Source organism: Pteropus vampyrus, unplaced genomic scaffold, assembly GCF_000151845.1.
Source record: "Pteropus vampyrus isolate Shadow unplaced genomic scaffold, Pvam_2.0 Scaffold151, whole genome shotgun sequence".
NCBI lineage: Eukaryota > Metazoa > Chordata > Mammalia > Chiroptera > Pteropodidae > Pteropus > Pteropus vampyrus.
Genome location: NW_011888932.1, coordinates 4,714,145 through 4,726,737, shown reverse-complemented (window position 1 = coordinate 4,726,737; position 12,593 = coordinate 4,714,145). Strand labels below are relative to the sequence as shown.

Here is a 12,593-nt window from a genome sequence, read left to right as displayed (position 1 = left end):
CTTATGTATCTTAATTTTTTGACTCTCACATTAGAATATCATCTCCATAGTGGCAAGAATTGTTTTCTGTTTTCTTCACCACTAGGGAGTGCCCAGGACAGTGCTAGCATGCAGTAGTACTCAATAAATATTTGTCGAATGAAAGAATCACTGCCTAATGCAGTATTTGCACAGGAAGGGTGACAAATTATTAATTACGAAATAGCCAAAGTGACCTTTGTCAGTAGGCGCCATTTTCAAGATGTGACCAGAGGTGTGAGTTACTCAGTACAGTGAAGGGAAAGTTTTTGGGAGCTGAAGACGTCGAAGAGGTCCTGCAGCCAATGTGTCAGCCGGGTCATCCACATTGAATCCATGTCACAGGATGAAGCTAGTAAATGAGGTGGAGGAGAGAATGAAAAGGAGCTGCTGGCATCTCTCAGCCCATAGATAAGCACAAAGGAATGCTCTGCAGGTCAGTAATGGGTAGCAACAAGAAGGGGCAGAAGGTGGAATTATCAGATGGCTGCTTTGCATTGGGGTTTGGGAGAGGTGGTTTGGAAGCAGCAATAAGGAGTTGGGAGAATTCAAACACTGTCTCCTAGTCCCATGACATATGACCCACAGAATTAAAGAACTTTCCACGGGGAGTGCTATAGGAGAAGTGATGGTCCCTGGAGAGGGTTGGAGTTCAGTTAAGGAAACAGGTGGGTAAGTATGGCAAAGAGCCCTAGAATGCAGAGAAAGGTGTTGCTAAGAGGTGGTATTCCTAAAGCCATGATGAGAGTAAGAGCAGTAAACAGGAGCGCAGTACGGTCTAGAGATGAGTGTGCAAGAGGCTGTATGCACGGGGGATAGAGATGATATTCAGGCACAAGGACACTCAAGAATGTATGATTGGAGGGTTTTTTTTTTTTTCCATTACTAGATACGAGAAGATTTTATAGTTAAATAAGCTAACCAAGGAGAGAGAGAGAACACATTTCTGGAAACAGGTAGATGTTAAAATGCTCTAGGGAACTGTTCAAATATCTAACAATCACATCTCCTACTTATCATGGAAATATCTTTCCCTTCCTCCCATCTCAGAAGAATACTTGATAGCTTCAATAGAATATACTCTTGGATAAATGAATTGAAAAAGTTATTACTTTTTGTAACCTTTACTTTTTTATTAGCCCAACTTAAATAGCTTAAGATTTCAGTAAAATTTTTTAGAAAAGTAAAACATTAAGAAAAGCTTTGGAACTCTTGTGAGTTAGTGTCTAAATCTCATGTCTCTAGTTAAATTAAATTTGGAAGTGTGAAGCACCTCATGTTACCTTCAAAGAAACCCATAAACCAATGTTAATTAGTTGGTCAAACACTTACCGAGTGACTATGATGCCTAAAACACTGTAAGAGCAAAGCAATGAACGAATAAGACAAGGTCAAATTTTTAACTATAGAAACACTATTAAGATGCCAATAAATCATAATTTAAAAGTATTTAGAACAAGCGACTATTTTGACATGAGAATCTCTCTTCCTCTTCTATGATCCCTGAATGAAGAATTTAAAATAATGATAATTAATATTAATAATAACAAATGTGAATAAAACCAGAGTGCCCTAGAAGAATATGCTAGAAGTGCTATTCAATAAAACATTGAATGACTATCTTTTTGGATTATTAAAACTTGGATGGAGGCACTAGTCTCAAGGCAATTTAACATGTCACTATTTCTATGTCATCACAGCAGAAAATAAAAGGATCTTTTCAGGTTGCACTCACTAAAAATACTTGAGACTAATGTACATAAATGATGGAAACAAACCTTCTCCATTCTTAAAACAGCCATTCTTGTTCAGGTGGCAAGGTATCATCTTTAGTGTCTCCTGTCTTCCTTTGAAGTTGATTTTAATGTTTTTATTTGTGTAAGCATTTCTCAGTGATATAAGGAGGGACACACATTCATGATATGGCTGCTCTAATAGTCCCTTGTCTGTACCTCCCAGACTTGAGCAAGGTCCAAGATGAAGGTAACACAATCCTTGAGATTCTAAGAAATTTCTATGAAAACTTTTTCTTGCATGACTTCTCTAGGCCCAAATGGAGATGCTTAAAGAATTTGGGTTTTACTAATCAGAATGGAAGTTACCAACTTTAGATTCTCAGTAATCTACAACAAATATTTTTCTAAAATGAAAAAATGTGGTTCACATTGTTATTTCACACATTTATTAATACTTATATTTGGTTGATAAAATATATTTTAAAAACAAACCAACAACTAAATATTGTCTTTAGATTGGTAACTTTGAAAAAACTATTTCTCTCTGTTTAAGGAATCAACAAACTAAAACATAAGCAAATGAACCAATAGCCAAAGCAAGCTGCAACCACAAAAATCCTGCCAAAGTGGGCTTTTTTTTGAGCCCCAGTTAATGAGGGTTGTCAGTAGCGTATTGCTTAATTTCCCGGTTAAAATCCAGTACACTACAGCTTCTGCTGTGGCCACACTGAACCAGAGAAAGGGCTTTTATGTAGGCTAGTATTTGCTGAACTTCAGGATTACCAACCTATTCAATTGCAGTTTCTCCTTTTGAGAAGTGCTATTCAGCAAAAAGACACCTGGGCACTTTTTAGTCTCATTTGATTCTAAGAGAAAGTGTAGAAGGTCATAAGTTTGCAGACTTTGCATCTTGGTTAATTATAAAATTGATAACCCGAGACAATAAAGGCTTCCAACATGATGTGGAAGATATGGACCCTCCTCTGAACACTGCCTATCCACCTGTCCTCTACTTGAGCCAGGACAAGATATCAGATATTTGAAAAGTTTTAAATCAGACTATATTTTTTACTGCTCTCCAAGCTAGTCCAAGCTAAGGACTTCCATCTAGAGGACTATCTCTCAAGGAAAATTCACTATTGAGAGAAAAACGCCACAACCACACAAACTACTTAAAAATCTATATCAGTCATTCTGATTTTGAAAATTGCATTAAAATACACACTCAAGTTTGGAAAGGTCTTTTTGTTGTCATGAAACACAAAGACAAGTTTAATATTTAGATACAATTCTAGAGTAGAATATTATTTGGCCAACTTTTGATAATAGGATAAATTTAGCTATTTAGAATAATAGAAATGTGGGGCTTAAGTGATAAATATTTATTGTAAAATGGCCCATTAATTAAGCTAAATTACTCAAATTTCTCCCACTATTAAGTTAAATGAGACATTTAATCAAATTGGAATATTAAAATGATTTACAATGTAATTTAAAAGATAAGAATGCTAGTCCTTAATGCAGAATATAACAAATTATCCAACACTGAGGTTAGCTATCTGACATTATATTTATATGTATTTTCTATAATCTTCTAAAAATGGCAAGTCCAGCGATAGTTGTCCATTTTACTACAGTTGTTCCAGTTGCAGTTGCGGGAGACGTAAATAGAACTTACTAAAATACTCCTTTTTTTTCTTTTCCTCATTTTTCTGATCTTCTATGCAGCATTCTTGTCATAAGGCTATACATACATATTTACATTTTACAACAATGGATGTTAGATCTGAAATATTAATGATCCAAAACAGAGTTAAATGCCAATTCCAACCAAAAGTGCCCTTATATTTGTTGCATTACATTTGCAATAGAGTTAGGAAAGAGCCCTGGTTGACAGAGTTAAGTTCCTTAGCCAAAAATGATTTTTTTTAAAAATATTTTTTCAATTCAATTTAACACAGTTAATTAAGTAACCAATATTAACTGCAAATTAGCTTTAAGTTTTTAATATGAGAAATTGAAGATCCCATACAAACCAAATTCATGTAATGTTTCTTTTAATATTTAATATTTTCTAAGTAGCCATAGCATTTTTATGTAGAGAATGAGACCAGGTCTTTTGAAGTGAACTGGGATTTTTGAAATGCAGATGGGGAAAAAGGATGAGGGGAATATAAATTAGTATTTGGTATGCTATGTACTACTTACCTTCAAAAGTCAAATAAAACTTTCCTCTGTCAAACCAAACGAGGGAAGGCTGTTCATTCTCTGTATGGCCAGGAGTTGAAGCGGGAATGGGAAAGGTTAAGGAGAGGGAGAGAGAAGGACACAGTATGAGTTACAGAGCAGGTCATTAATCTCACTATGGGGGAGGGCAGAGGCACTGCATGCCATTAGCGTGCAGGGAAAAGGGAAGGCTGGAGATCTATTTCTTTCTTTATTTTTTAGTTCGGGGAAACAGAAAGCAAAGCAAAGCTATGGAGGCCTAAAGGGATGGGCACGCGTTGTTGGTAGCTTGATGCTCGGTGCATTTGCGCATGGAGCGGAAGTCTTCCTGGCCATGCAGGGGCGTCAGCATATTTTAACTGCACTAGTTTGGGCAAACTGTCATTCAGCAATTGCTGTAATCATTTCATCTTCAATGTCATCCCCTTCTATATTTTCAAAAAGATAAACTCGGAGTTATGGGTTATACAAACTTAGCTTAGGTTTTAAATGACAATAGCATTGCATATCAATTTAATGTTTCTGGAAGATGTCATGTATCTTCCATACCCTCCCCTGGAATCACCTTAGGCATCCAGACACAAAACACCCTTTACCTACGTACCAAAGAGAAAATAAGATTACTAACGATGCTCTATTTTTGTTTAAATTAAAAAGCAGTCACTGGACATGTAATTCTGAGCAGTTAAATTATTCCTTCCTCTGTAAATTCACAAAGCAATAGCATTTCACCTTTTTCGAACTTTTTCATCGAGAAACTGTCATGCAACCTGCTGCTTTTTAATACATTTACTTAAAAAAATTTCAATGGCATGGGTTCCACGATGAACAGTAAATAGACAGGGTGCATCTGAGAGGCACTGGACACTCATGAGGTGAGTAGCATGTCCATGAAGTTTATAGCATTCAGATGGCATAATGGCTTGGATTTTAAAGTCTAGGTATCTAGAGATCACTTGGCTAGCACCATACCTGCCGGGGTTTCACAGCGCTTTTCAAATGAGGGCAGTTTGTCATAAAAAACATCATCTTCTGACACTACGAACCAAAGAAATATAAAGGAATGGAAAACAAAAACACAAATACAAATCCCAAATGAAATCGAGCAGCACACTTTACTGACCAAAACACAGGGATGATTTTAATGGAAAAGGAAAGAAAATCTAAGACACTGAGATTATGACTAGGATGTAAAAAATGATGTGCTTATTTAATGATGATTCTATGAGAAGAAATTAAAAATTTTAAAATGCCAAGTTTTAGCATTTGTGACTTTGGCTGAAGTCAGCTCCATGGAAGAAATTATGCCCCCATCTTTTCAGGGAGTTGTTAAAAGCACTATCATTAATAATTGACTTGTGCAAGTGTAGTTCATTCAGACACAATTCTCAAGTGGCCAGACACATGTCCATCAACAGAACCTCCTGACAGCAAGGACAGCTCAACAAAATCACCCAGCATGCACCTCCCCATGGGGAAAGAGGAAGCTTTTAACGAGACTATAGTAAAAAAAAACCAAAACAGTATAAATCAAAAGTCCCTGAATGAAGTATACCATTTTAACTTCATCAATATCCAAATTCAATTTGCCTTGCACCTATCTTTGGTGGTTGTGGACTGCTGTTTTTAACAGCATTATTGTGATATCATCTTTGGCTATGGTATCCAGCTATGGCCAAATGTCTTTATAAATTGGTCTCAACAGTTGCTCTGAACTCCAACCATTCCAGATCTTTGCACATAGTCTCCCTTCTAACTAACAAATGCAGATAATTGGGGTTTACTTTGTGGTTTTAAAAAAGCATTCAATGCCCCAAGTCCTAAGGGTATTATTACAATTTTAATAGAAAATTTAATAAAATTTATATAAAGACCAGTAAGGGAGAATCTTTCCTCCACTGTAGAGAAGTAAGATCAGGAAATAAATGAGCATAGCAAAATTATTCCATAAACAATGTTTCTTAAAAAATATTCTCCTAGCTTGCCTCCTAGACTTAGGAAGAAAGGCAGGGAAACTATTTCTTTGTCATTTCTTACGGTTCTAGGATATCACCTGTCAATCAGTTTTTATTATACATGTGGCTAAAACAAGTTAATGTAACTCCTATAGTATCTATAGAAGAGGAAGAGGACAAATGGAACTGGTACTAAGGAGGACACTCCATAGTGTTGAGAGAAAATAGGAAGCAAAACAGTTACACTGGTAGTAACTGAGTGTAATGGTGTTTGTTCATATCTACTAGTGAGAAATGATGGAGGATATTCCTTTCTTTTGAAGAACTAATTCCCTATTTATAATCTCCTTAAAATAAGGAGCCTCCAATGTTGCCATTTGTTCTTTGAGCTGAAGTTACAAAAGAATAGTTCAAAGGGTTGAATAGCATGCTCATGATCTTTTTTTATTGTGGTTGTGGACGTTGAGGGCTTAGAAGAAAACATCCTAAATAAATCAGAGAACTTAAAAAATAAGTCATTGAATAGCTCTGTGCCTGGTTTAAATAAGAGCAACACTCAAATTAAATACAGAAGAAAATATTTCCTTAAGAATTAGCCATGGAAATTGCCTCAAACTCATCTGAGATGAGGAAGTCAATACTGGAGATAAGCTTTTCCAAAAACAACAACAACAACAACAAAAAAAAACAGGAGGGGAAAAAAAGATTATATATATGGGAATTTTAATTGGGATCAAGCATATCTATGTCCAAATGTCTGTCTTTTTGAACAGAATAATTGGCATTAATACAGATTTTTTTTTTTTTTTGAAAAAGCTTATCCCATTCAGAACTGCCTCCCAGCTTGGAGAAAATATTTTAAGTTTTAGATGCTATGGTTAACATTCCAGTACTTCACGCAAATCACTTTTGCTCAAAGTTCTACACCCAAGAAAGTATCAAAGTCTATATGATGCCCATAAATGATACTTTGCATTTATTATAAATTTCTGGAATGTTGAAGAGGCAATTGAAAATGCATAATTAACAGTAAAGGTATATAATTAACAGTAAATTTAACAATGAAGAAAAATTGTCTTTATGGTAGTCTTTTTGCATTGAATTCCCAAAGGAAGATTCTGCAACTGTCTAAAACAAACAAACAAACAAACAAACAGAAACTGACTACTACTCACAGAAATAAAAGAAAGTTAACAAAAATGAATATTTATAATTAGAGATAATTCTGTTTATCTCTTTATCTAAATGTCTAGGAGTTTGTTTCTTATAATAGAATAACTTTAAACATTTTTTTCTATTCTTATAATATTATTAGATTTCCTCCTGAAATCACAGAGTAAAGGTCCAATGAGTTTCATTGAGTACAGAAGTTTATTGTATTTCATTGTTTCTAAAATATGCACTTTTTCACATTTGAAATTTGTTGTATTTTCACTCTGAAATTGGGATGAGTTTTAAAAATCACTGTGATAAGAAAGCATTGCATCTTAGCTCAACTGGCAGCTTTCCCCTTCCTTACTTAGTCATATATAAAACAGTAGCGCATCTTCTAATCGAGGGGGCCAACTTCAGTGAAATGCAGTTGCATTTAAGTGTGACAATACACAGAAAGTCCTATTTTCAGGTGTGGCATCAGATTTACTACTTTATTATCACAGCTCTCATGAAAGATTTTATGCCCCAAGTCTTATAGGAGCATTTTCTTATATAAATTGTCGTGTAGAAAGACTAAACTTGTTCTTAAAAATTTAGTCTTGAATTACGTTCAACTTTACTTATTGATTCCCACCACACTTGCTCCAATTTTGGTTCAAGTTTCATAGAAAATGTCAAAGAGTATTGTGGTGGTATGAGGGAAATATTGAGCCATGGACTTTAGGAGATTTGCTGCTGAAATTTTCTATCTCCCTGAGTCACTCAACTACATTAAGCTGACATTCCAAGTCGGTCACCAATAATTGGCTCTTCGGTACTGAACAGCCAAAGCTGTGTCTTCTCCAAAAAGAGATAAACAGCAATACACAAGAAGCTGCTGGGCAGTCAGTCATTTGACAATGTATTTATTTCAGTGAGAAATGGTTGTCAGGTGACCTGCAGCAGCAGGATATGAAGAACAGGACAGTGAGGAATGTAGTGGGAAAATGAAAACCAAATTAAAAATAACAAAATCAAACAGATTAAATCAGAATGCTGCTCAGCAATGAAGCAATGTGACTATCCTCTTAGGTGGTTTTTAAAAAAGCCCTTCTGTGGTTCGTTTTGAAGGAATCCATACTAGATGTGTTAAGAACCACAGAATCACTGGCCAGGCTTTGAGATTTCTGTAGCAGGGAGTATAAAAACGCATTGTATGAACATAGACACAGTTCGAATGACCTGTGTGTACAATTTTCTCTGTGAATCTCAAGTTAAAAGAACACGTTAGATGGCCATCTGAGGTCACTTGAGGTTTGCTTTCTGAGTGACAGTTTATTCTTCTCACTTTCCCTCTTTGACCAGTCAGGAAAGTCACAGGGAGTTGATGGGACACATAATCAACAGGAAAAAAAATAAAAACAAACAAACAAGAAAACCAGAGCAGGAGTGGGGAAATGACTATAGCAATCAAGAGTATTGAAGAGAGTTCAAAAATAAGGTTGGATGTTACAGAACAAACAAATGAACAAAAAAGCCAGAAAGAAATGAACTAATAGGCATTTGAAAATAGGAAGCCCCAAACTGCCCCAAATGATAATGCAGATAAAGAATAGACTTGGCTGTATTTATAACATTAAATATCTGCCTGTTATTGCATCGTATGAAATTAGATAGCTGGCTATATTTTCACCAAATTTGAAGGATTCTTTGGGATAGTCGAATTAATAATATAGAGCATGTGATATAGTTGAACTTCTCTTTGAGGCCCTTAAGAGGCACACCTTAGCTTGGCCCCCTGGAAAAATAGGGAATTCTTTTTCAGATGAGCTTCAGGCTTTGATCAAACTACTTCTCACGTGGGCAAGTCTGTAGTGTGCTCTTGGTAAGTAGCGGGAATTTATTTAGCTTTGGTTAATGATTCTCCCAAGCAATGCAGGATGGCCAGCTGGTTTATAATATGGTAGACTTGGAGGGGAGTTCTGACAATAAAGGAAGACAACGGGAAAAAAGGGAATGAGAAAACTTCAGATCAGAGACACCATGCAAACATGAGAGAGACGGCAGGAGCTTATAGAAGATAGGTGGAGAGGTATAGAGAAAGACTAGCCTCCGGAAGAGGCAAGATGCTCCAGGCAAAATGAAGCGTTTAAACCTGGGAAAACCATCCAGCTGAGCAGCCATTCTCAACTCTTCACTTTCATCACACCATAAGGAAAGAAGCACAAAGGCATTTACTGAAAATGCCAACAATGACTTATTTCTCAGGAAAAATTGACCACATATCATAGAAAAAAATGTCAAAAATTCTGTGCAAGTTTCACAATGCCAATATGTATACCATCTCTCAACATAAGAACAACCAAAAGTGATGAAGAAATGAAAACTTCAAGAAATAAAAGTTCTAAATTTTGTGACTTCTGATGTAGTACACGGTTGGAATTTAAATAAACATTCCCCCTCAAAGGTGACTATTTTGATTATAAGAAATAATATTTAAATACAGGACCTTATTTGATGATTTCTTCCTTGCTTTTATGAATAGCTCTGTATGGAATAGCATAAGAGAATTTCTGCAAAACACAGGTGTTAATATCTTTAGTCGTTTATTTGCTTAGTTAAAGCACTTTGCCTCCTTTGCTGAGAAGGTGCTTTTAAAAGAAGAGTCAGATGATGGTAGCAAAACACACAGCAAAACAATTTTAACCAGAAACAGAGGGCCTCAGGGTTTTCAGATCATAAAAATAGCCAATCAAAACCACAAAACAGATTAAAAGAGAGGAGATAATTTTTACCAACTGTGGGAGTGGTGGCTGCACTCAAGGAATTGGTGGACGATATTGAAGAAGTGCTTTCAGCCCGGGCTAGGGGTGCTATCGGAGGAGGGCTGGAAGAATGTATGGGAGGGCTGAAAGGTCTGGGCTGCAGGGGGAAGAAAAGAGATGGAAAGTTAGATACACAGGTCATAGCAGTCTTGTTCCATATTTTTAACGTCTCCCAGGCCCAGGTATAACAATTCAGGTTCTTAAAAGAGTACAGGTGACACCATTTTTATATTGAAATTGATTATATCTATACAGAAGCTTCTGGATGGAGCCAGAAGAACCATAAACCACAATGTGCTATACTTGATAGGTGCATTAGAGTTAAAGAAGCTGAGATCTGTGATTCAGTCAGTGATGTTTCGGGACGGTGAATTTACATGCTCTCGGAGACTAAGCGGATAATACGATCTGAGAGCTTAAACTCATTTAAAAAATTTAAATACAAAATACTGTGCTGTGCTAGCTAAACTAAGTATTATGAACATCACCAGTTTGTGGATGCCAAAGAAATTTACCTCTGCCAGAAGTCTCTATGAACACGCACAGAATGTTTTCCACCCCTTAGCCTTACGACACAATATAAGAAACTGTCAGAACAAATTCATCAGGCCACTACTCTCCTTTATATTTACATAGTGTGCCTACCACCAATAACTTCTGGCAGTCTGGGAACAGAAATCAGGACTCGGTCCTCTCTTGGGGCCTTTCAAAACAGGATAAATATGGTGAAAAGAAACATCTCCTTTTCTAAAGGATTTAGCACAATAGAGCATTACTGTCTTAATTTGCATCAAACCCAATGTAGCAGAACTGAAGGCCCAAGAGTCCCTAGTCCTACCATTTTAGACTTTGGCTTGAACGATGATAGAGATTTGAGGAGGGTTGAAATGTACACCCATACTGCATGACAGTCTTTCAGATGTCACCTATCAGGGCCATTTGCACAAGTGATCTAAGGTTTAGACCTGAAGTTGAGATAGCCTGTGTTAAGGCTTTTGACTCATTTGTCATTCTCACCATGAGTTTCTGAGCAAGCCAGGGCAGAAAGGAACATACCACATCTCCGACTCCAGGTTTTCCTGGAGGTAGCTTTGGTCGAGATGGAGGCCTGGGAGGAGGTGGAGGTGGGGTGGTACTGCTGCTGGGAACCAAGGGTGTGGATGGCCGAGCAGGGGATGATGCACCTGAAAAACAAGCTGGTGTTAAAAATGGCTGGGAACATAGATGGTCAAAGGGCTATCATCACTTAATCTCTCCTTCCCCATTTCCACAGTGCAATGCAGTCCCAGACACTTTTTATCGCCTCAGCAATTAGTATAGTCAACGCTGTAGCATGTGGTGTTTTTTTTTTTTTTTTAATAAAGAAAAAAAATCACTCAGTTGAACTATGGTTGATGGCAGAAGCTGAAGCTCATTGCCTTTTGTTGTCATGTGACACCAGTGAAAGGTAAATCCTTTTTATAAGTCTCTGTGACAGATTTTTAAGACTCTTTTGGCTGGGTGGATAGTAGGTTTCATTTTGACCATATGCACATGAAACTTATAACAAATCCTTTTGCTTTCTGCATATTGGGAATTTATGTCCAAGATGAAAATGGAGTAAGAACTTGAAGGAAGATGAATGATTTCTCCACATTATATATATATTTAAACATGTATAAGAGAATTATCCTTTTTACTATGCTTCAAAATATGAGTACTAACTTTATAAATGTCAGCAAACACTTGATGGTTAGCAAAGGACAAAATATAAGAAGGTAAGTTAGATGTTACATGAGGACTTTGTGTTTAGAGTCTTAACAGAAACACATTGAGTTTAGAGGATTTTATGTTTTGAAGGAGGCTGCTTAGGAATCTGTTCTATGTAAAGTCTGCCCATGATGATTTTTGTGATGATTTTAAAAGAGCCTCTTGGATTTACTTTTCTGGCTGTCAATGACAAGCATGTGAAACACAGAAGACACACAGAGGCTGGCATGCACACTAGTCAGCACACCAGTAAGGTCTCTAGACTCAGGGGTCTGCCTATCAGCAGTCATATATGCCTGGCATACATCGGTAAACTACTCAGCTAAAACCCATAAGAAAGTCATATCAATATTCCAAACAGTTCTTGTTCAGAAAAGTTCCAACTATGCCAGATATTTTGTCACTTTGGCTAGAAGCAAAGGTGTCAAATCATTCCAAGAAAATTCTAAGAAATCCTGCCATAGGAAAATACCCGCTCCCTCCCACCTCTCTTCTAATATGCCACAAAACTGTGCTCCCTGGAGAACCCTAGACCATCATCTCCATCTTCAGATTTTCAGATTCTCAAAGAAGTTGAGCAACATCATCTCAGCATCTGCTCTCATCTTAGGAGAGTCCATGGGGGTAAACCTTGATCCTCTTATTTAAACAACCTGAAATTTTGAGCTTGTTGTGTTTCTCTGTGCTGTTTATTGAAAGTGTAATTTCGTTAATGGAATACCCTACTAATTATTACCACCACCCCCATCTCTACCTCCACCTTCTCTCTATCACTACCACCTTTTTACTGTATTCTTCCTTTTTATTTTGTTGGGCCAGAATCTATGCTAGGTACTCTATATACATTATCTTATTTTATCTCCACAGTAAGCTTTGAAGGAAGGTGCTGTTACTACCTCAATGGAAACTAAAGCTCAGAGATATTCAGTAACTTGCTCAAGGTCACACAG

General features: G+C 36.7%; 1 protein-coding gene across 2 annotated transcripts in view; it reads right to left on the bottom strand.

The window, feature by feature from the left end:
* Window positions 1-12,593, bottom strand: part of SGIP1 (SH3 domain GRB2 like endophilin interacting protein 1) — a 194,900-nt gene that overhangs the window by 46,184 nt on the left and 136,123 nt on the right. For both annotated transcript variants that reach the window (XM_011369587.2, XM_011369588.2), the window contains exons 16-18: window positions 10,951-11,078; window positions 9,865-9,991; window positions 3,963-4,022 (exon numbers count right to left, since the gene is read on the bottom strand). In XM_011369587.2, the coding sequence (XP_011367889.1) occupies window positions 3,963-4,022; window positions 9,865-9,991; window positions 10,951-11,078 (315 nt within the window). The remainder of the gene's footprint in view (window positions 1-3,962; window positions 4,023-9,864; window positions 9,992-10,950; window positions 11,079-12,593) is intronic.